The sequence below is a fragment of the Sceloporus undulatus genome, chromosome 1 (genome assembly GCF_019175285.1).
Source record: "Sceloporus undulatus isolate JIND9_A2432 ecotype Alabama chromosome 1, SceUnd_v1.1, whole genome shotgun sequence".
Lineage (NCBI taxonomy): Eukaryota > Metazoa > Chordata > Lepidosauria > Squamata > Phrynosomatidae > Sceloporus > Sceloporus undulatus.
In genome coordinates this window covers 342241246-342265680 of record NC_056522.1, presented here as the reverse complement: position 1 = coordinate 342265680, position 24435 = coordinate 342241246, and the positions used below count along the sequence as shown (strand labels likewise).

The following is a 24435-nucleotide window of genomic DNA, read 5'->3' as shown; positions in this document are numbered from 1 at the left end:
GCGTTCCAGAAGGATACCATGGTCAATGGTATCGAAGGCCGCTGAGATGTCCAAGAGCATCAACAGGGTCACACTTCCCCTGTCGATGCTCAGACGGAGATCAGTGACAAAGGCGACCAAGGCAGTCTCAACTCCGAACCCCGCCCTGAAGCCAGTTTGAATTGGGTCCAGATAATCAGTTTCATCCAAGACAGCTTGGAGATGGAAGGCGATTGCCCTCTCAATCACCTTGCCCAAAAAAGGTAATAAAGAGACCAGTCTGTAGTTACTCATTTGTAGGGGGTCAAGAGAGGGTTTCTTCAGAATAGGTTTCACTATGCCCTGTTTTAAGGCTGATGGAAATGAATCCTCCTGTGGGGATGAATTAATTATACGTAGTAATGACATTGTTATTACATCCCCTCCCTGAACGGTCAGCCAGGATGGGCAAGGGTCGAGAGGGCAAGTCGTCCTTCTTACACAGCCAAGAAGCTTGTCCACATCCTTGGTATTTACAAACTCAAAGGAATCCAGTATAACCTTGTTACCAGAGGCACTGGACACCTCTTGTCGTAGGTCTGCTATAAAACTGGCGTCAAGATCAGCCCTTATCCGAGAGATTTTATCAGCAAAAAAAGTCGTTAAAAGCATCACAGCAGGCAGTAGTTGACTCTAATAAAGGGTTCAGGGTGTCGGGAGTTTGAGTTAATTCCCTGACTACCCTAAACAGCTCTGCTGGACGGGATTCTGCCGATGCAATCCGAGCAGCGCAGAAAGAATTCCTTGCTGCATCGACTGCTACTCCATAGGTACGTAACTTGTTCTCATGGAGTGTCTTATCGGATATGCACTGGTGTTTCCACCAGTAGCGCTCTAGTCATTGCGCAGCCCACTTCATCTGGCATAGATCTTCTGTGTACCAGGGGCTTTTATTAGGGGCAGGCTGGTAAGGACGCTCAGGAGCGATACTGTCAATAACCCCAGTAAGATTGTTGTTCCAGTTGTTAACCAGGGTTTCAACAGGGTCGCCATCGTTCCCAAACATAATTACCTCTAAGGCTTCTTGGAACCTTTTGGGTTCCATCAGGCTTCGAGGGCGGGCCATTCTAATAGGCCCTCTACCTCCAGGGTTTTTTTGGATTATGGCCTTTAGTCCTACCTCGACCAGAAAATGGTCCGTCCATGACAAGGGGGAAATACCATTAACTTCCACCCACGGATATTCTCGGTCCGTACTGAAGACTACATCAAGCGTATTACTAGCACAATGTGTTGGACCTGTGACCAATTGAGACAGGCCCATGGCTGTCATGGAATCCATGAACTGCCGAGCGGCACCTGTTAGCTCTGAGGAGCTGGCCTCGAAGGGGATGTTGAGGTCCCCCAGGACTAAAAGCCTGGGGGACTCCAACACCAGCTCAGAGACCAGCTGTGTCAGCTCAGCTAGGGAGTCTGTTAGGCTACGGGGTGGACAGTAGACCCCAGACTGTCTTTGGCCTTTAGGGTCAGGTAGATACACTCGATGTGTCTCAGTTTCGAAACCGGATTTCTGGTCAAGGTGATGTGACTTTTATGAACCAAGGCCACACCTCCCCTTTGCCCACTTTCTCTAACCTGCTCCTTTACTACGTATCCGGCTGGGAGAGTTTTAGCCCAGGTCACACAACTATCCTCCCCCAGCCAGGACTTGGTGATACAAGTTAGGTCGGGAGTCTTCCCATCAAGCAGATCGTATAAAACATGGGATTTATTTTTCACCGATCTAGCATTACATAGGAGCAAGGTAAGAGTCTGTGGTATGTTTGGGACGATCCTCGGCACTTTCGGGCTAACAGGGTGACTGGAAGACGGGATAGATATTAAGCATCGCTCTCGTATTCCTTTAAAAATTTTGGTCAGCCTGTTAACGCTATATCTCCCCATGCCCCGCACAACTCTTATTGTTGCTCCCTGAACAGTATTCCACTCAGTGTCTATATCAATATCCATACCCTCCTTTCCTTCAACAGTTCCCTCTTCTATACTAGCCTTGGGTTGCTGTAACCCTGGTAAATCTAGCATCCTGATATAAGCAGATGTTAAACAAAAGACTAAAATAAGAGTAATTCCTAGTATTACCTCTTTAGATGGTGCCATTAATAGAGTTTGATCAAAATTGTTGTTCAGGTGGTTGCTATAAGAACTCTGTATCTTTCATAGTATTATCAGGAATTTGCTGAAGTTCTTAATTCAGTATTATCTCAGGGTTCAGTAAAATAGAAGTAGAATAGAGATGGGGATGTTATCTCATAACTACTCCATATTCATAAAATAACAGCTCTGTGCAACATCAGTGGTATATGTGTAGGAGCCATATGAGATTGTTATAGGATACCTATTTGTTATCTGTCACAGTGCACTAACAGAGACCAATTATTGAGAAAACATTAAGAAATTCCTAACTTTTTACATTTTATAAAAAACACTATTTTCCCTTCTTGATGTCCAGGCTTCCTTTCAGACTCATTTGCTTCCTTCCATCCTACTCTTAACAGATTTATATCAATTTCCTCTCCCTTATTCTGAGGAAACTCATGAAAGGTGCCCTCTGATGGCCCAGCAGTCAAGATAAGAGCAAGTTCAGAGTTTAGAAAAACTCTGAAATCTCTCTCAAGGGGTAGCCACCCTTCAGGATGATGATTAGCAGGAGAGATGACTAACTAATAGGATTTGCTATCTTTCAAACCTGCATGGAGATGCTGAACTTTTCAGAAGCGTACTCAACAAAGCTCCACAGAAAAAATGCATGGGGATTTTTCCACTGTGTGCATCCCCCAAGTGCCCCTGGTAGCCCACAAAAAAGATCAGTTTCTATGCCAGCCATGTGATTTGCACTAGTTTTCCAGTAAGAAAGCAAAAAAGCATTATAAGCAATATCTCCCCCATACTTCTGGTTTAAGCAATATTGCAGTAAAGCAGCCCTCAACAACTTGACAACTTGCAAATGTATTAAATTATAATTCACACCATCCCCAGCCCACTGGGTTGGTAGTGGATGCTGCAATCCTACATAACCTGTGGGCACCAGGTTGCGGAAACCTGCACTAAACCAAGGGTGCAGAAAGCTGCTATGTAGACATATATACATAACTCATTTTGTTATCACCTTCCATTCGGTGTGTACTGGTAGTAGCATCAGCAAAATATGACAAAACTAGATTCCTTTTTTGTAATGTGCTGTTATAAGAGGAAAGGAAAGGAAAGGAAAGGAAAGGAAAGAGGAAAGGAAAGAAGAAAGGAAAGGAAGCCTTACTTAGCATTTTTGCTAACTAGTTGTGTTGATCCTTCCCAGTATTCACACTTTTGTAACATCAGGTCCTGATATTAATTTAAATTGCTGGTTCATATCCCAGCATGTTCTGGGCTAGAATGTTTGTCCAGGTGATTCAAAATAATGTTCTATACTCCAAGAAGGCATTCTGACCACTAGAACTCTGCTGCCCTAGAAGACTGAGCTTACGTGAAGCTGATGTGCCAATGCTGAAAATATCACATAGCATATAAATCACTGAGCTATGTGTACAAAGAGGAGTGTCCCAGCTGTGTTCTATTCAGCTGCTGCTATGGCACCCAAAACTGGCTGGTAAAAATGAGTACTTCTTTCTTTCTCCAGGCAGTGCTGCTGGTACAGAGTTAAGCCTTTCTCTTCCTGCTGTTCAGCCTTGGTGGGATGAGGCTTTCAATGCCTAAAACTTAATTTAGCATCTTCAGCAGACTCTCATTCTCTTTAAAGCCTATTAATTTAGATTCTTCTCTCCATTTAATAATGCACCGTGTCTACTGAATATTTGCAATACATCCAGCTGGATGCACATGAAGTTACTCACAGGTAACTAAATGCATACCCACACAAAAACAAACACCTTACCTTCAGAAAGTCAAAGCATCGAAGCATGTGGGCCACCTTCTCAGCATTTCTTCCCTCATTAAGGAAGTCCAGCTCAAGAGGCAAGTTTTTCTTTGCCTCTTCCACTAGCCACATAAACTCAAAGTCTGGAAAGATCTGCTTCACTGCCAGGACAAGGATCTGAAAAACAAACCAGTGCAAGCATTCAGTTTCCAAATGGCTACTGCACTACTAGCCCGGTGGCAATGGCAGTATCATACAGCAACAGAAAGCCAGCATGGAGAGCTGAAGTATATATGATAGGAACAATTTAAACACAGAACCATACCAGTCACATAAAAATAGGGTAGGTCTCAATTATAACAGCAGAAGGGACATGCATTATTAAGTAATGGTTCCATCTTCTGCAACTTCTCTCCCCAAACCTTCTTTCCCTGAAAATTTTTCCTTGTATAATGGAAAAAAGTGACCTCAGGTAGAAAGGGGCTTGGCAAGAAATATTGTGGTGAGATAAATGGCCACCACAGAGAGAGACAGAATTCCCCATTTACACACTTGTTTTGGTACAATTGATCCTCCGTATCCACAGATTCTGCATCCAGAGATTCAACCATCCATGGCTTGATTTTTTTTTTAATTTCAAAAAGCAAGGCTTGATTTTCCCATTTATTATAAGGAATAGCATTTTACTACACTATTGTATATAATGGGACTTGAGTATCCATGCATTTTGATATTCATGGGGGCGGGTCCTGGAACCAAACTCCACTGGATAACAAGGCCCTACTGTATTAAAAATAGGGCTCACTTATTATGGCAAGGGGATCTCCAGAAATTTATCTGGGCAGGTAAGGAACCTAGAATAAGATTTAAGTTGCTTCAAGATGAAGTGTCAAGGGGAGGTCTTGGTTTGCCAAATTTCAAAATATATTATAATTTATTTTTATATTGAATTGGGGATTGGATCAGTTTAGAAAACATAAGAACATTGCAATCAGAAGGGGTGGACAACCGTTTTGGTTGGCACGTCTATATGTTTTATTACAAAGTAAATGTTAATAAGTATTTTTGAACCATTTTGTTAGAAGGACCTTGCTTAGAGTATGGCAAAATTGTAAACTACACGTTAAAAGAAAGATTCCAATGTCTACTAATGAGGCCTTCCATCAGAGAGAGGAAATGATAACAGGGAAATGGGCAATGAATGCAGACTTGTTAACGAAAAGAGAAAGGAAAATATCGAATGAAAACAACAAAAGAATGGTTAGGAGAAGGGCATAGTTACCTATGGTATTTATATTGGCAAATCTCAGAGTAGTTCAAAATGGCTATGAAATTAAATGGATTAGCAACTGAAGAAACAGATTTGGAGAAAAGTCTAATGAAAAAAAATAGCAATACAGCTAAAGTTTATAAAATATTATTGAAAATAGAGATGGAACAAGAGTACATTAAGGATTGTATGATAAAATGGGCTCAGGATTGTGTGGAGAACATTCTTTTAGAAGAATGGGGAAAGACTTGGCAAAAAAGAATAAAATATACTATTTGTGTTGATTTAAAATAATAATTTAAAATGCAATTTAGATGGTACCTAAACCCTGACAGACTATCTCATATGTATAAACATCTTAGTAATAGATGTTGGAAATGTGGCAGAGAAAAAGGTACCATGCTACATATGGTAGACTTGTATAAAAGCCAAGCAGTAATGGACAGAAATCCATAAAGTCTTCTCTGAAATACTTCAAATTAACCTACCAAAGAAACCTAAAACATTCCTATTAGAAATAGTGGATAAAGAGATAGGATAAGTTACAGAATAATTTTATTTTATATGATCAGTGGTGCTAGAATAATTTATGCAAAGAAATGGAAAGAAGAAGGTATACCAGACACTGGACTGGATCTGGATTATTTATAGAAAATGATAAATTGACCCATTTGATCAAATTTGGTTCTACTGCTAAATTTAAGAAGGAATGGCTCCCAATGACATGATATTTAAAACTCTGTTGGAATCAAAAATCTTCTCAAGGATAAAATAAAAATGAAAAAAAATCTCCATGTTAATTTATTTATTATTTACTATATAAACATTGACAATAACAATTGATAAGAGAATAATCAAGAGTTTAATCTAACTTTAGTTATTTAAAGTTATTTAAGAAGAAGAGCCCTTCCTCCAGTCCATCTGCCTTGGTCCAGGCCTCAGAGGAGAGAAGAATGCTGGACCCGATCCCCTCGCCCCCCCCCACCACCATTCCCTTCTCCTTTTGTGTCGTGTCTTTTTGATTGTAAGTAAACCTGAGGGCAGGGAACCGTCTATTATCCCCTCTGTTGTAAGCTGCCCGATTCCCAGTGATTGGGCGGCATATAATAAATCCTATTGTGTTGTTGTTGTTGTTTTATTATTATTGGATGATACAATAGTTTAATTGCAGTAGTGGAGCATTATTGTACCTGTGCTATGGGATTATTAGTAAAAGGACAATGAATAATAACCAAGATTAGAGGCTAGGAAGTATTTTTATGTTGATGTTCTGGTCTAGGTCTTATGGATTTTGTGCTGTAGTTACTGTTTTGTATGTATTTGTTCTTGTTATGTTGTTGTTATGTTCACTTTTGAGATTAATAAAAGTAACTTTTTAAAAAGGGTCTCACCACACACACCACCCCTTCTGGAGTATTTATGCAGCTCCATCTTTCCACCCACAGAGCTGCTGCTGTTACTAGCTGGCCCTCAGTCTTGTTTTTTATGCCCATACTATAGAGGCCTGTTCTCTTCCATCAGCCTCCTCAGCCTTCAGCACTTCCAGTGATGGAAACCAGCATGCACTGTAGCATCTGCATTATTATGGCTCAACTAAGGAGCAAGGATAGCCATTTTACTTGAAGCCTGAGGCTGGAGAGAGATAGTCTTTTAATTCTGAAGATCATCACTAGTCAAAAAGCACTTTTTCCAGGTTTTTGATACTATAAAAGGAATTGCAAAACATTTCTCAATCTAGAAGGGCAACCATAAGGGGTCATGTTTTATGAAAATGTATAGCATATCCCCACTTCTCAGTTGACTTTAATATGAATTACCAGGTTCTCTTTGTCCAGATTTGAGAATATATTATTTCAAATGCACACAAATACTTTAAATTATACAAATTAGAAGATGGAGCAGGAGAATCTTGCAAAGAGATGCACTGTATATTGTGGTCCCCCAACATTATGAATACACACTATGACTCATATTTGAGATCCATGGCAAAAGTGTGATAACTATACCTTCCAAAGATCACCACCCCTACATGGATTTTGTCAGGAGCTGTCCGCATATCACTTATGGCTGAAAGCAAATCGATTCTGTGAATCTACTTCGTGTATGATCAAAATTGTAACTAATCTTTGGATGGAGTGATGGAGATGGGTGAAAGAAACATAGATACAAAGACAGAAAAATGCAAATAGTGATTTACTATGATATTTGAAAATGCAATTGTGTAAACATGACTGCACCAGTAAGAGACCAACCTGGCTTTTATTACTGAGACTTGAGTGAATAAATTTGTGTGTTGGAGGTGGTGGTGGTTATATTTCCCAACTGTGTTTCTTGGTGCACTAATAACAGCGGCATTACAGAGTAGATATCACAACAGTCAAGTCCAACCTTCCCCAAAAGGATGTCCCTTACAGATTTTTTGACCTGCAACTCCCATAATCTCTGACAGTCAACCATGCCAGCTAGGGATGATAAGAGTTATAATCTGAAACGTTTGGAGGGTGCTATGTTAAGAAAGGCTGCTGTAGCCAACAAGGATTCTATCAGCTACACCAGGATCCAAGTCTAGACATCAAGTGTTATGGGCATGAGGGAGAGAGCAGAGATTCTGTTGGTGCAGCCTAATTAACTGTGTGTATGTGTCTGTGTTTGTGTATATTTCTGCCCTGCTTGTGTTTCATCTTCAGAGAATTGACATTGTAATTGATAGCAGGCTAATCATCTCAGACACAGGAAGAAGACCTGAGTTTAAAATTTCATGCAAGTTCAGCCTGAAATTGTATTAATTAGCCATTTCAATTGTCAGGGGTTTTTCCTATTGACTTGTCGTTTTTCTTTGTATAGCACTAGAGTCTAGCTTGCCATGCAAGTAACAGACTGAAAATAACAGAATCACAGTACTGGCAGAGATTAAAATTCAGCCTTACTTTATTTTATTTTTTTTAAGTATTTGGTAATTGTTTGTTACTTCTTTGCAGTCTCATTGGGGGAATATATCAATTTTCTATTGTTTGTTGTGTCATTTTTTACTTATGACGACCCTAAGACAAACCTATCATAGTGTTTCCTTGGCAAGTTTCTTCATAGAAGGATTGCCACTGCCTTCCTCTGAGGCTAAAAGAGTCTGATTTGCCCAAGGTCACCCAGTGGGTTTCATGCTGGCTCGCATACATCAGTTTTAGGTTTCATAAAATAAACAGTTTGTATGTCATAGAAACCTAACTATGGGGCTGGAGGTGCCCAGTTTCCCTCCAGAGGGATGCCGGAGCAGCCAAACGGTGCGGCGTCCCTACAGACCAAAAAGATCCCAGAAAAACTGGGTTCTTTTTGGCATGTGGGGACAACGTCATTCATGCGCCATTGGCACATTGTGATGTGTCCAAGACGCAAGTGCAGCACCTGGAGGTGCGGACTCGGCGCCACACTTGCGTCATTCATGCACATACCATATGGACGGCACCATGTAAAGATGGCACCATCCATACTTGTTAGGGTTCTGCAGCGTGTGGATGCTGCATGCTCCAGAACCATAAAACTGACCCCAGGCCATCTGTATTGGGCCTATATTATCATAAAAAGGAAGTAAAGTAATCAGTGGGGGAGTGGGAAGTCAGTAGTGTAGTATTATCTGTTTTAGTTTCGTTGTTTATTTGGCTTTGTAGTTTTGCTGTTGTTGTTTTTTGTGAAATGTGTGTGAGTGTATAATATCTGTATGGTTATGTTTAGTAATATTTTTTTTTAAAAATACAATTAAAATACAATTAAACTAATTTAAAAACACAAGTTAATGCAGCATTAAAAGGCATGTAAAATATGAAGAAATAGCTTTTGAGCTGGCTTGCAATAAAGGGGATACAGGTCAGATCTCATAAAAGTTACTTTTTTGTCTATAACTCCCAGAACCCACCCACTCCAGCCAGCATTTCATAAGCTGAAAAGGTGCTTTGTAGCGGTGAATCCAGAAGCCCCGTTTTACCTCCATCAGTAGAATATCCTTAGAACTCTGTGCTTGAACCTTTGGGTGCTGGACTTTCACAGCAACTGTCCTCCCATCCTGTAGCACAGCCTTGTGGACTTGGGCCAGGGATGCTGCTCCCAGTGGGGAATCTTCAAAACTTACAAACAGCTCATTAATCTGAAAGCGAAGAAAGAGAGCTATTAGGCCTGCATAAATGTGTAATCTGTCAGTGCTTTAGCCCTTGGCCCTCCTGTGTCACAGAGCGTAAAACTGAGAAATATACCACTGCAACATAATTCACAGAGAAAACATCACTGGGAAAACTAGAGACTTCACACACCATGTGTGTCAAAAAAACAAAACTGTTGTTTATCATCAGGAGGAAGACGCCATATATTTTGTTGACATATTCTGTGAATCTGAGCAAATATATGGAAGAGCCAGGACTGTTTATGCAACCAAAAGAATTTCGTTAAGTCATTGTGTTTCAGGCTGTCAGATTAGTATAAGAAATTACATAGGGAGAAGCCAGTGTGGAATAGTGGTTTGAGTGCTGGACTACAACTCTGGAGGCCAGGGTTCGAATCCCTGCTCAGCCATGGAAATCAAATGGGTGACCTTGGGCAAGTCACACACACTCAGACCTCAGAAAACTCTGTGATAAGTTTACCTTAGGGTCACCATAAGTCAGAAATGAATTGAAAGCACACAATATATACATAGGGGACAGGTAAGTACAGAACATTTTTGACTGAACAGAGTACTGTATGTTTAAACTTTAAACTTTAGAGATAATAAGATATTAAACATATTAAAGATATTAAGAGAACGGGAAATAGAAAGCAAGCCTATATAATTACATTAAGTATTCATTTAGGTTGATGCCACTTTTATAATTATGATATGCAACTCTTACAGAGTATATTCAATTTCTGAATAAAATTTTAAATAGAAAGGAAAAACTTTGGGATGGGGGCTATGATAAAAATGCTGTTATTTAAGCTACTATATTATTAAATTTATACCGGTAAGTGCTTTTATGTTGATATGCACTTAGTAAAACATGCATCCCCTTCTGTTTAAGGGATCTGGGGAAACACTCTATATGCCACCCATGTCTGTGCATTTAAATAATTTCAATATTTTTATTTTAAAAATCTGTCCAATTGATTAAAGGCATCTTTTAATCAATTAGACTTTTAAAAAATGATTAACCAATTAACAGACAAAATATTGTATCCCCTGAGGACTGCACACAAGTCTGCCTTGGGCCCCTACTTGTGGGAAAAGGAAGGATATGCATAAAATACAGTACAATCACTTATAGTATTCTTGTGCTTTTAACACTATGTGACCTGAGTAATTCAACAGGCAGTAGAGGTTTGTACCTTAAACATCAGTGGGATGGTGAACCAACTCTGGTTTTTAGCCTGAACTTTAAAGGAAATATCCAAGATTATGTCATTGTTGGTGGTTGTTGTTGCATGCCTTCAAATCAATTCTGATTTATAGCAACTCTAAGATAACTCTATCCCAGGGTTTTCCTGGTTAGGTTTGTTTAGAGGGGGGTTGCCTTTTTCGCCCTCTGACTCTGAAAGAAAATGGGTTTCCATGGCTGAGAGAAGATTCAAACCCTGGTCCCCAGAGTTGTAGTCCAATACTCAGACCACTACACCATGCTGGCTCTCATATGTGTCTTCAAGTCATCTGTCAACTTACAGTGTGGCAACTCCATGGATTTCATAGGGTTTTCTCAGGCAAGGAGTACTGTGAGATAGTTTTGCTAGTACCTTCCTCTGAAATATATACCGGTAGTCTACAGCACTTGTTATTCATTGGTGATTACTAATTCAAATGAGGCGAGAAACCTATTTTGGAGGGTACTGTGATTTGTCATGAACCCTCTGTACAGAAGCAAGTGCAAGGACAGAGGACAATGCAACTTCCTAACTGCCTAGGAAAGTGCTATCTTATGCTATTTTATGCTCATTGCCCTACTTTCCATCTCTCATTTTGTGAGTTGGGGAAATAAACTGATTGTCCATAATTTCCAAGACCCTGCATTTCCACATTGGCTTCGGCTGCCTCACTCCCAGTCCAACTATACTTCTTGTTTGACGAATGATCTTTGTAAAGATACACTGGGTCAAGTCACTGCATGAATGCAAGTTCTGTGAAAAACAATCTTCCACATGAGAAAAACCCTGGAGACAGATGCTACAGAAGTGGTGTGATTAGTGTGGTCCTCCAGTTACTGTGGAACTGCAACTCCCAGCAGTTTTAGCCAGCACAATAAAAGGTGGGGAATGTTGGGAATTGCAGTTCAACAACATCTGGAAGCCCCACAATTCCCACCCCAACTTAGAAGATTGGATGAGATTATCATCATCATCATCATCATCATCATCATCACCACCACCTTTATTAGGCATCTCAAAAACATAATACACAATTAAAATTATAACTAAAATTATTTACATAGATACTTTGACTTCCTTCCTTATACAAGTTACTCTATGCACTACAGCTGTTCAAATTGTACCAAATTTTTGTTGCCTCCATTAGAAAATTTGACATCAATCGTGTAATCTGCTCATTACAATCCTCCAATAAATGCACTAGAGTTATATCCATTACACAGTAATTCATTTCCATCAGTTTCATTATCAATTTCTTTCTCGGTTTTTGATACAATGGGCAAAGAAAGACAATATGTTGTAGGGTATCTGGGGATGCTTCACAAATACATAGACAGTTAGCAAATGGAATTTTCATATATCGGATGAGATTATCTGGAATGGCATCTGGCTATCCCAGGATTTAGTACAGTATTTAAAGGAAATATTTAAGGTGCTAAAACCTCCAAAATTGGTTTAATGCCTTGGACAGAAATTTTAAAGTATGGACCACAGTCAGGAGTGGATTCACCACCCCATTGACATGGAGCTAGAATTGCTGCATATAGGAAACAGGGTGAGAAAAATTCAGAAACTCTGCTCTCGGGATATAACCACAGAGGCTTCAGTGGCCACCTTGTCTCGCCTTCAACTCTGGCAAAGTTCCCTAGGGCAGCTACATGTGTATAAAACTAGGTACACAGGTGGTATACCCGAAGACTGCCTGCCCCCTGCTTATCTTTTACAACATGTGCATCAATATATACACATGGGCCAATGGTCAAGAAACACATCATATGTTCAAAAATTAAAAGAAAACAAATTGAATACCGGTGCATTTTTTATATCCTACTTTCTAACATGGTAATTAAAGACTGGAGCTACAGCAAGGCAGCAATTAAATATGAATAAAACTCATTTAAACAGAGATCATATTCAAAACATTTAGCAGGATTTTTTGTGTATGCTGATGAAGGGGGTGGGAAGCACCATCTAGAAGCAGCCCCGTGCAGCTTCTAATGCATTTCTCCCTCCACTATGCTCCACACATACACACTGTCACACACACATACCCACTTCTTTTACAATAACTATTACCAGCAACAAACGGGCACATTTGCAGCAATTAGATTCAAACAGAGTCTCTGCCGCCTCCAGTAATTCACAGGGAAGGTGCCTTTTTATTTATTTATTTTACTCCTCTGGTGGCAGAATCAATTAAGTAGAACAACCACGTTTGAAAACAACTAGTTATGCGGAGGTTTCTTAATTACACTGGAATCCATGATTCAACCTTTTGACATTCCTGCCTTCAGAAAGAAATGTCTCCAACCTCCCCCCCCCAAAAAAAAAACACAATTCAATAACTGTGAAGTCGAAGGCTTTCATGGTTAGCATCCATAGATTTTTTGTTTTTCAGCTATGTGGGCATGTTCTAGAAGAGTTTATTCCGACGTTCGCCAGCTCTGCATCTTCAGAGAATACTGACCTGGAAGAAAGTGGGTACACACACACATGCACGCGCACACACACACACACACACACACACACACTGTGTGACCCTGGGTAAGGAGGAGTGATTCCCATGTTAATCTGTGTATTGTTCTGTTGTTGATGGCCAGGCCTCAGGGTGGGAGGATATGCAAAAGAGGATTAGCTAACTGGTGATCATTGTCTGCTGGGAAAGCCCCTGACCCTGGGTGGTTTCTCATTTGCATTTGCTGAGTGCTGATTTTGCTATATTGTAGGACTGGTAGCCAAACTTTATTTACTTTAAGGGTTTCTTCTTTCCTGTTGAAGTTGTCCAAGTGTTTGTGGATTTCAATGGCTTCCCTCTGCATTCTGACCTGGTAGTTGTTGGCATGGTCCAGAATTTCAGTGTTTTCAAACAGCATTTTGTGCCCAGGATGGTTTATAACATGTTCTGCTACTGTTGATTTTTCTGGCTGACCCAGTCTGCAGTGTCTCTCATGTTCCTTGATTTATGTTTGGATATTGCGTTTAGTGGTCCCTATGTAGACTTGTCCACAGCTGCATGGTATGTGGTAAACTCCTGTGGCTGTGAGAGGGTGTCTCTTGTCCTTTGCTGAGAGTAGCATTTGCTGGATTTTCTTAGTCAGTTTGTAAACCATTTGGAGGTTGTGTTTCTTTACCATTTTCCCTATTCTGCCTGTGGTGCTTTACACACTGCCCAAAAGGGCGGTCTGCCGGCGCCGGTGTTTGCTGCGTCAGGGAACCACAGCGAACAAACCGCGCGATTCCCTAACACAGCATAAAGAACCTGCAAAAAGCGGGTTCATTTTGCGGAGCGGAAATGACGCCTCAAGGCGCCAATGGTGCACTTGCAGCGTCATTTTTGTGCTGTGACGTGCGGCTGCTAAGCGTTCACTATGTCAAAATGGCAGTGCCCATGTGTATAGGGTGCCAACATTTTGTACGTGCTCAGCACGTACTAGGGTTAGGGTGTCCGGAAAGGACGTCCTTTCGTAACCCTAGTACGTGCCGAGCACGTACTATTGGCGCGTCTGGAACGCGCCTGTGACTCCTTTGATGTATGGTAAAAAATACCTTCCCTTTGGGTGGTTGCTTGTCTTCACTCCTCTGGGTTTTTCTGGGTCTGGCAGCCCTTCTGGAATAACCATTCGCCTGTAGAGCCCAGTCTAGGTGCTTCAATTCATCTTCCAAGAAGTGGGGTTCTTTGGGTTCACAGATATGTTTTGCCCGGTCTACCAGTGTTTTTATTTTGCTTCTTTTTTTGTCCGGGGTGATGGTTGGAGTTCTTGTGCAGGTACCTGTCTGTATGTGTACGTTTTCTGTATACTGTGTGACCAAAATGTTGGTTCGGTTTGCGGATGACTAGGACATCCAAGAATGGCAGTGTTCCTTCCCTTTCTTTTTTGATAGTGAATTGGATGTTGGGGTGAATGTTGTTCAAATGGTTCAGGAACATAGCCAGATCTTCTTCTCCATGGCTCCAAATGGTGAAAGTGTCATCCATGTATCGGAATCAAGTTGTGGGCTTTTTTCATTCTGTTTCCAAGGCTTGCTTTTCAAAGTGTTCCATGTAAAAGTTTGCTATCACAGGGCTTAGAGGGCTTCCCATTGCTACCCCATCTCTCTGCTCATAGACTCCATTGTCCCACTGGAAATAGCTTGTAGTAAAGTAATGTTTGAACAGGGCTGTGATGTCTTCTGGAAAAATTTGTCAGATGAGTGTCATGTTGTTCATTGCTGGGACTTTGGTGAACAGGGAGACCACATCAAAGCTGATTAGTATGTCTCCAGGTTTAAATTCAAGTAAAGAAATAATCCAGACTAGCAGAAAAGAAATGCATCCCTTTCCAGTGCCTTGCCCCTGCCCCCTCTGTTGCAGAATTATGATAGCTGGATATTCTGTGTGGCCACAAAGAGGTCCATGCAAGGAGTGCCCAACATATGGACCAGTTTGTCTCAGAGGGAAGGTGCAAGGTCCAGTAGTGGCTGACTAATGCTGATCTTCTTAGCTGATCTGCTAGAAGCCCTGTAACATGGAATGCTACAATATGAATCTGATGATGAGTGCACCAATGCTTCAGGCAAAGCATTATGAGTGCTAGAGTGTGAAACATTGTGACACCTTCCTTGTTTGTATACCATACAACTGTAGTGTTGTCAGACTCCACCTGAACAACTCAATTTCCTGAGGGAGAAAGATCCTGCATATGTTGAAGTCTAAGAGCAGTTCCAATATGTTGGCGTGAATGGTCTTCTCAGTATAGAATCATAACCCTTGGAACTGATAACCCTGACAATGTCTCCACCATCCTGTAAGGGAAGCATCAAAGGTAACTGTAATCATGGACTGAGGAGGGAAGAAGAGAATGCCCTTTACCAAGGTTGGAGTATTTGTCCACCATTTCAGGCTGTATAGAAGTGCTGTGGAAGGTGGAGACATATCAACATGACTAAATCAGGCATGTCTACCTGCCAAAGAAACCACAGTTGGAAGCCATGCAAACAGGAGCACTGCTGTTGTGGAGGTTATACAGCCGAGTAGAAACTTGACAAGGTCTATGATGATGATGTTCCGATCCAATAAGTGTAAGTGAGGTCACAGGCAGTCTGCCTTGTCCAGAGGAAGCATGGCCTGGACCAGCAAAAATGGCAGTTGAGAGCCTATGAAGATGTCCCAGTTTGGAGTGAGTTGAGACTTGTCTACATTTATGCACAACATGATGCAAGGGAGAAAATGAAATGAATAACCACCCTTATTTCTACTTGAAGCTTGAATCTGGAGCTAGCAACGAGCAGCCCATTGTAGATGTACAGGAAAATCAGTATACTCTGTTAGCAAAAATGTACTGCAACCACAGGCATGACCTTTGTAAAGACCCTGGGTGTGGCTGATAGGTCAATAGGCAATACTTGGAACTGAAATTTATCATTGTGGATTGTGAATCTGAGATACGGCTGATGTTCTAGATGGGCACTGATGTGAAAATATGCTTCTAGACGGTTGATAGTGGCAAGCCAATCTCTCTCCCAAACAAGAGGAAGGATACTGGTAAGCATAAACATTTGAAACTGATACATAGTTATAAAGGAATTTATAGACCTCAGGTTGATTATTGGTCTATCTGCCATCTCGCTTGGGGACAGTCAAGTCCCTCAAAAAAATCTTCTTCTGTGATGCGGGATTCTCTCAATGGCACCCTCAGATAGTAGGATGTCCACCTGTCTAGGGGATATTGTGACAGGGAAAGTGTCTGGAGGTGGAGAATGGAATTCTATATAAAGATATTATATAAATATTGAGGACCCATCAGGTAATGTGTTCCCATTGATGAAGGTAGGTGCAGAGGTGATAGCTGAATTGAGAGATGTGATGTATTGGTAATGGCTGGAGCCCAATATCAAATGGCCCCAAAAAAGGGTCAAAGCCACTGCTTACCCTTTGAACTCCTGCACTTTTGGTATTTAATTTGAGAAGAAAGTGTGGTGAGATTCCTAGAGCTGAAAGAGAAAGAGTGGTGTCCTCTATGGAAGGTCAACTTGGGCCATGGCCAGAACTGACCCTGAGAAAGTCACATTCTCTCAACCTCAGAAGAAGGCTATGGCAGATCTCCTCGAAACAAATCGTGTCAAGAGAATGGCATGAAAGTTTCAATTTAGGGTCACCATAAGACAGAAACAGCTTGAAGGTGACCAGCAACAACAACGGGATTCCTCTATGAAGCTGCTCTTGAAAATGACTTCAAAAAGTTCAGAATGGACCAATAGGATACTATCAGATGTAATCAGACAGGCTCAGATGACAACGTTTCTCAAGGAGCTGTACTAGATGTCTATTTGTGTTTGGATCCAATTTCCTAGTGTCTAATTGGTTAGGATCCAAGTATCTGTGGCTTCAGAGCAAGTTCAACATGCATTATTACCAGGGAGTATGGCTAAGCAGCCACTCAACTGACCTACTCACAACCAGAATGATTTTCAACCCACAAAAATCTTTGCAGAAGCAGAAGATAAAATTCAATTTGTACAGCCAGCTCCAATTTGCATTAAACTTTATGGATGGTTAAGGATGGTTTTTAATCATGACAATAATGCATGTAAAGGCAGAAATAGTGATCATATTATAATTGTGGTAACAATAGCAGCAGATGAGATTAAATTTGAATTAGGGAAACCCCTGGACTATGCAATTCACATTTTTAGCCAGTACGTGATAGGGATGGAGCCTTAGTTTAGTGATAGATCACATGCTTTGCATGCTAAACATCCAGATCTAATCGTGGCATCTATGACTAAAAGAACTGGATAACCAGTGATAGGTATGTCCAGTATCTGAGACCAGTTAAGCTAATGTTGGTCTAAATTGACAAATAATCTGTGTAGGTGTAGAGCAGCTTTCTAAGCTCCTACAGAAGCTTTCACAATGCCTCTGGGGTTTCTTAAAAATTTACTCATTTGGGGAAATATCCAGAATGTATGGACAGTCTATTTTTTTTTTAAATCCAGGTATAGTACCAAGTACTTTAAAAATACAAATTATTATTCAAGATGTGTTTTCCCCCTCAATAACTAGGCCTATAGGTCAGCAAATGTCAGGCTAGAGTCATGGTGGGACTCTAAACTTTCAAACTGGACTATAAGTGAAATTCTTTTCTCTCCCCCCCCCCCCACCTACCCCCCCCCCATCAATTTGTGCTTTCTGTGCTCAGAAATCAAGTGCTGTATTGTTACCCTAGGAGTTATTAAGACAGCAGAGGCTGAAAGATTAGATTTATCACAGCAGATAGTGGATTATGAAGAATAATTCATCAAATGTCAGAACAAACAGTCCACAATTTATAGAAGCTGAGCTGTGAAATCTGATTGGACTTCTTCTTGACTAATGAATGCCAAACTTAATTGATGACAGCCTAACCTGGCTGTCAGAAGTTTATATTTATTAAGGTTTTTTTAATAATAATATCTTAACATGTGTGCAATATAGTGCTGTTCACTCAAACTAAGACATGGTTGAAAATCTCTTTCCCCTCTTCCTAATGCTGATGAATCATGCCCTTATGATGACTGCCTATTGTTTAGCCTGGAGGAGCTCTTGGTCCATTTAATGCACAGTGTGGCTAATGATAAAACACAACACACTACAGTTCCAGGATGGAGGATGGAGAAAAAAGAAATTTCTGTATTAAAATAATACTGTCCAGTTCTCCCTTCTGTTTAAGCCAAGGGCAATTTTCACAAACAGGAGGTAACCATCAGTTGACAAGTATAGATTTCAATAGGTGTGCTGTCTTCTGAATAATCCTTCTCTCTCTCTCTCTCCCTCTCTCTCTCTTCATTTTGGATGGTCTCATCATAGGGTTTTCATGGTAGAAGACATTCAGACATGGTTTACTGATGTCTCCTTCTGAGCCATACTAATAAGTGTTAGCTATGGTACCACTCCCATTGTTTCTGAGAGGTCCTCTGCCAGTGTCATCCCCAATTACTGCTACAGCCTAGCAGCTGTTTGGCACATATAGTCTGGCTTCTCTGCAAAAGCCTGTCTTGATTTGGGAGACCCTACTAGCAGCACTGCTACCATCAGCATAGCATCTTGCCTAACAGGAGCATGCAAGACTACCACCACAGAAAGGTAGTGCCAAAGTGGTGCACTCTCTCTGTGTGTCTCTGTCTAACACACACACACACTTGATACAAAGTCAAATACTACCCCATTCATCTGTGATATCTGTGTGCAGGAATATCATCACTACATGAGTCTTTAAGATATGACAGAAAAATTAATAAGAGGGAAAAATGTACACAATTAGTTCTCCACACAAAGTCATGATACTCACTAGACCGTCTAATTCTTTTATGAATTGTTCATCTGCCTTGGGTACCCTATTGGGAGAAAAGAAAGAGAGAAATAACCCACCCAGTAGTTCAGCTCACTGTCAGACGCCTGCCTCCAAATCCCATCCCTTGAAGAAAGATCTTTCCCATGGCCAGTCTAAGATATTTTCCTGCCAGAGGCAAAAAATATGATGGCACCTCCCATAAGCACCCACTTCAACAGAAGCTGCCTGGACTGGCATTTGAATCTGAATTCTACATTATGTAGTTATAGGACATCATCTTACACGGCATGAGAAAGCAACAGGCTAGATCAAAGGGTACCGTACCAGCTGTGTAGAACACACCGTTTTGTCCAACCAATTGTTACTGCTTTGCACCTCTCCAACTGAGGCACCTATAAGGTCAGCCAAGTCCTTTTCTATGATTCCACTTTCTCTCCTGATGGGCAACTCCCTACTATCTGATCAATATCCTTGAGGCCAGAGGTGGGGCAAATTGTGGCTCTTGGAATTTTTTATATTATTATTATTATTATTATTATTATTATTATTATTATTATTATTGGATTATAGTGCCCATTCATCTCTTACTAATGCCTTCTAGCTGTTGGGAATTTCAGTCCTCATCTGGAGGACAACGTGTTCCACCCCCTCTTGGGCACTAGGAAAGTCTGTCCTGCCTTCTTGGTTTTTGGTTGTTATGCAAGTAGTTTAATTTGTAGAACATTAGTTTGTCTTGCTGTGCTTGGCTACCCAGTACTGTTTATCATTTTTGTAAAATTGTGTATTTATATATTGTTTGAGGTCTCCTATCTTCTAAACGAATTCTGTCAAACTGTTCTCCACAAAGTTTGGCAGAAAGTGGCATCCAAAACTTTTAATAAATGTCACACAAACACACAGCTGTTTGGGATAGTACTTCCAAAGTAAATGGCATCTATGCAACTTAGAGAGAAGGTGATGTTTATATGTGTGAGAAAGAAGGAAGACGCAAACACTGCACCAGCCACTGATTGTGTCACCCAGCTTGATATGAAGCTTTGTACGTATGACAGACAACCTCTCGGAGGGTTTAAGATCACTGTTGATGGGGGTTGAGAGTCAAAGTTTGATAAGGACAATGTGTTTATCTGCGATTAATACATCTTCTCCCTCACGTGGTTTTTGCCAAAGGTTCATGCTTCCATAGTCAGACTCACAAATTAAGTCCCTTTACCTTCCAGTGACTGATTACAACACAGTATGGTAAATACAAAACTCGCAGGTAAGAATCATTGATCATGAGTTGGAAGGGACCGCAAGGGCAATCCAACCCTCTGCCATGCAGGAAATCTACTCAAAGCATTCCCCAACACGATGGCCATCCAGCCTCTGTTTAAAGACTTCTATGGAACAGCCCTACTGTCAGGAAGTTCCTCCTAATGTTGAGGTGGAATCTCTTTTCCTGTAGCTTCATCCATTGCTCTGGGTCCTAGTTTCTGCAGCAGCAGAAAAAACAGCTAGCTCCCTCCTCAATGTGACATCCCTTCCGTATTTAAACAGGGCTATCATATCACCTCTTAGCCTTCTCTTCTCCAGGCTAACATCCCCAGCTCCCTAAGTCATTCCTCATAGGACATGCTTTCCCGACCCTCACCATTTTAGTCGCCCTCCTTGGACACACTCCAGTTTCTCAACATCCTTTTTAATGTGTGGTGCCCGAGCTAGACACAATATTCAGGTGGGGCCTGACCAGAGCAGATAGGTGGCACTATTACTTCCCCTGATCTAGATACTATACTTTTATGATAACGCTAAATTGCATTGGCCTTATTAGCTGCTGCATCGCACTGTTGACTCATGTTCATTTGTGGTTCTACTGGTATTCCTAGATCCCTTTCACATGTAGTCTCATTCAGCCCGGTTTCCCCCATCCTTATCTGTGCATTTCCTTTTTCTGCCTTAAGTGCACGTCCCTACTTTCTGCATGTTGAAATTCATTTTGTTAGCTTTGGTCCCGCTTTCTAATCTTTAAGGTCATTTTGAATTTTGATCCTGTCCTCTGGGGTATTAGCTACTCTCTAGTTTGGTGTCATCTGCAAATTGATAAGTTGCCCCCAATTTTATCCAAGTCATTGATAAAGCACTGGGCCCAGGACGAACCCGTGGGACCCCACTGGTCACTTCTCTCCAGATGAAAATAAGGACATTATACTGTCACAGACAGAGTATTTTACCCACTTGAGGGAATATTTGGCTTTGCATTTGTTTACTGGTTTTCTACACAGAGGAATTGTTTTGAAAAGGTCTAGACATCATACAAGTTAACAGTACTCCGGCTATGCCTATTATTTTTGTAACTGGCATTGTTTTTATGGTGGTCAAAAAAAAGTTATTAAAATATGAGTTATGGATTGCTTTAATTTGTGGTTCCACAAATTAAGCCATGTACATATATATTATTGGTGGCCTGCTTAGAAATGGCTGTGGACTTTGATGGATTTTGTGGTTCCAACAATTAAAGCCATGTTACAAAAATATAGGTGATAAGCCGGAGTACTGTTACTCTGTATGATGTTCTAGACCTTTTCAAAACTAATTCTCTCTTGTTAGAAAACCAGTAAACAAATGCCAAGCCAAAATCTTCCTCAAGTGGTAACCTATGTCTGTCAAATATATATATAGAACTGCTGGTGTAGACAGTGCCTGTAAGTACTCAGAAAGCCGGGAAGCTTTATTTCCAGTGGTTGGGGGCAGGACTTCAGCATCGCACCTAGCTCTCTAGAAGGGAAATTTAACTATGAAAAACAAGGAAATGCAAACACCACATCTGTAAAGTCAATTTTAAACTTGCCTTTGATGATAGAAAATTTCAGTTTTTCGGTGGGCATATAGATTGATTTACAGAGCTGTAGTGTGTGTGTAAGCAGTGTGCTGCATTTTAAAAATCTTCTATTATAATTATAATTTAAACAGGTAAATGTTTTAGCAGTCTTAATGTTTTGATAATATTTATATTTAATTCTTCTTAACTTTTGTAAATTAATGTTTTAATTGGATTTATTTACATTTATTGTTAGCTGCCTTGAATACTGTACCATTTTGGAAGAAAGGTGGGATGTAAATCCAATAAATAAATAAATAAATGTGAGAATATAGCCTCCCACATTGCCTTCCTTTCCTTTCTTTTCTGTGCTTGGAGTACAGTACTGTATAATATAATGAGAGCCGTTTACCTGGTTCTGTTTCTTAAAAAATCCATAAAAGTGAAACCTTAAGGAAAGTACTCTTGCTTCCATGCTAGTTTGGTATTGCTTATCATTTGTGCTCAGGCAAACACATAGAGAATCCTCAATTAAAGCCAGTTACTTAATAAAGGGCAAAAGTAGCAATAAAAAATCAGCAACCCCAGACTGCTGATAGCTAGCTTGTCTAACATGCTGATAACACCAGCAGCAATACCTACCCAAAGTTGAGTTACATCAAACTCTTAACACCCCTGAATTATAGTCAGATATAACATTCAATTCTAGCTTGCCCATCAGACCCTCAGGCAAGACTGGCTAAAGTTATTTTGCTGCCTGGTGCCCAGCAGCAAATACCACTTCTAGACGTACCCTAGTCATGGAAGAAAAAGAAAATGCAGACCTGACCATGTTTGCTAACAATTCAAAGATTCAACATGATAACACATTAATAGCCTCTCATACAATATGGATTCAGAAGATAGTTTATATTTCTTTCCTTGGTTGGAGACAGTGTAATGTAGTAGTTGGAGCGTAAAGACCAAGGTTCAAATGCCTGCTCAGCCCTGAAAACCCACCATCCTTTCCTATACCCAAGACATAAAATCAATTTTCTCTGGAATGTTTTTGTTTCTTGTTTTTTTTAAGTAATTATTTACTTTTTAGGAGCAATAAGAACCAAGTTTTGATTAGAAGAATTTGGAGCTTCACTTAGGTAATCAAATAAAATGCCTTCATCCAGAAGCTCCTTTGAATGTAAACCAAGAAAAGTGCATATGCATGTTAAGTATCCCTTATCTGAAAATCTGAAATCCATTGGTGGCAAATATAATGACATCTTTGTTTTCTGATGGTTTGGTGTATACAAAGTTTGTTTCATGCACAAAATTATTTAAAGTGTTACATAAAATTATGTTCAGGCTAAGTGTATAAGGTGTATATGAAACACAAATGAATTTCATGTTAAGACTTGGGTTCCATCACCAACATAACTCATTATGTGCAAATATCCCAAAATCGGGGGAGGGGGGGTCCCAGCATTTCAGATAAGGGATACTCAACCTGTATTGCCTTTCCAACATGATGTATGAAAAAGGCCTGGTTCCTTGTAGTTTGATGTCACCAATGCCCTTCTAATTCTACATTTGCCAAAGTAAAGGCATCCTTGGATCTGAAACAGTCTTATTTCCAAATCAGTTTCCTCCTAATTTGCTCTTCTATCTCAAGCTATTGAATGGTATTCATTAAATGCATTCTCATCTTTTCTCTTTAGAGAAATATTGTCTTGTGCACTTCTTCCACTAGCCTGCCCATGAGGATGGAGCTGTTTCTGTCCATGTCAGGGAAGGATTGGAATTGTGGCTCTTCCAGGATGTGTAAATTTCTCAGCGGCAGCAATTATAATACATGTATTCTTAAAAGAAGAAGATATTTTTTCACTATTCCTTATGGAAGATTCTAGTCCTAATTTGCTGACAGACAACAGGAAACAAGACATGCTTTAATTGTTTCATTCTGGCAACAATTTCTCTCAAATCACAGTGAAAAGATGTGGGACATCATTTACCCCCTTGTCAGCCCTGTCATGTAATTTTTAGCCAAACAAGAAGCTGAGAGCAGCAATGAATTTTGCTACAGAAATCAAGATGCTAGCTTCCTATCAACTGCTAACTAGGAGTTGACAGTCACAAAATTCTCTCGGCATATGTCAAAAATAATCTCTTCATACATTTAGGGGAAGGTTTGATATACATAGAACCTTCTACTTAGTCCAATTTAAACAGAAGGAGGCAGAACCATGGCTAGAGTAGATGCATTGCACACAGAAGGTCCCAGGTTCAAACCATGGCATCTCTATTTAAAAGTATTATTTATTGTGTTTTGTTTTATTTGAAATATTTGTACATTACCCTTCAACCCAGAACAGTTTACAGATCATTAAATTGATGGCTCCCTGCCCTCTGGGTTACAATCTAATTAAGACAGGACACACAAAGAAGACGGGATAGCAGTGTAGGAGGGGATTGCTTCCAGCAGATGCTGAATGCTTTTCTGTCCCTTAGAGGCCAAAGGAATGGCAGCTTGACTCTGGAGAAAGAGCCTCTCACCATCCCTGGGACCTGTGCTTGCTTCCCTCAGAGGCCAGAACAATAGTATAAAAATATTAAGTTGCAGACAGCATTGCAAGGCCTTGGTCTGAGACTCTGGAGAAATAATGTCATCCAGAACATACTGGGCTAGATGGACAAATCATCTAAGAATATAGAGAGCCATGGTGGATCAAAGGCCTATCTATGCCAGCATCCTGTTCCCACAGCAACCAACCAGATGCCTATGGGAAGACAAGCAGAACATGAGCCCTTGTGCTTGTGTTCCCCAAAAAATAGTATC

At 40.5% G+C, this 24435-nt stretch overlaps 1 protein-coding gene across 1 annotated transcript in view; it reads right to left on the bottom strand.

Annotated features, from left to right (window-relative positions):
* Positions 1–24435, bottom strand: part of ADCK1 (aarF domain containing kinase 1) — a 179545-nt gene that overhangs the window by 41898 nt on the left and 113212 nt on the right. Inside the window, exons 5-6 of the mRNA XM_042468428.1 lie at positions 9115–9273; positions 3887–4045 (exon numbers count right to left, since the gene is read on the bottom strand). Of these exons, the coding sequence (XP_042324362.1) occupies positions 3887–4045; positions 9115–9273 (318 nt within the window). The remainder of the gene's footprint in view (positions 1–3886; positions 4046–9114; positions 9274–24435) is intronic.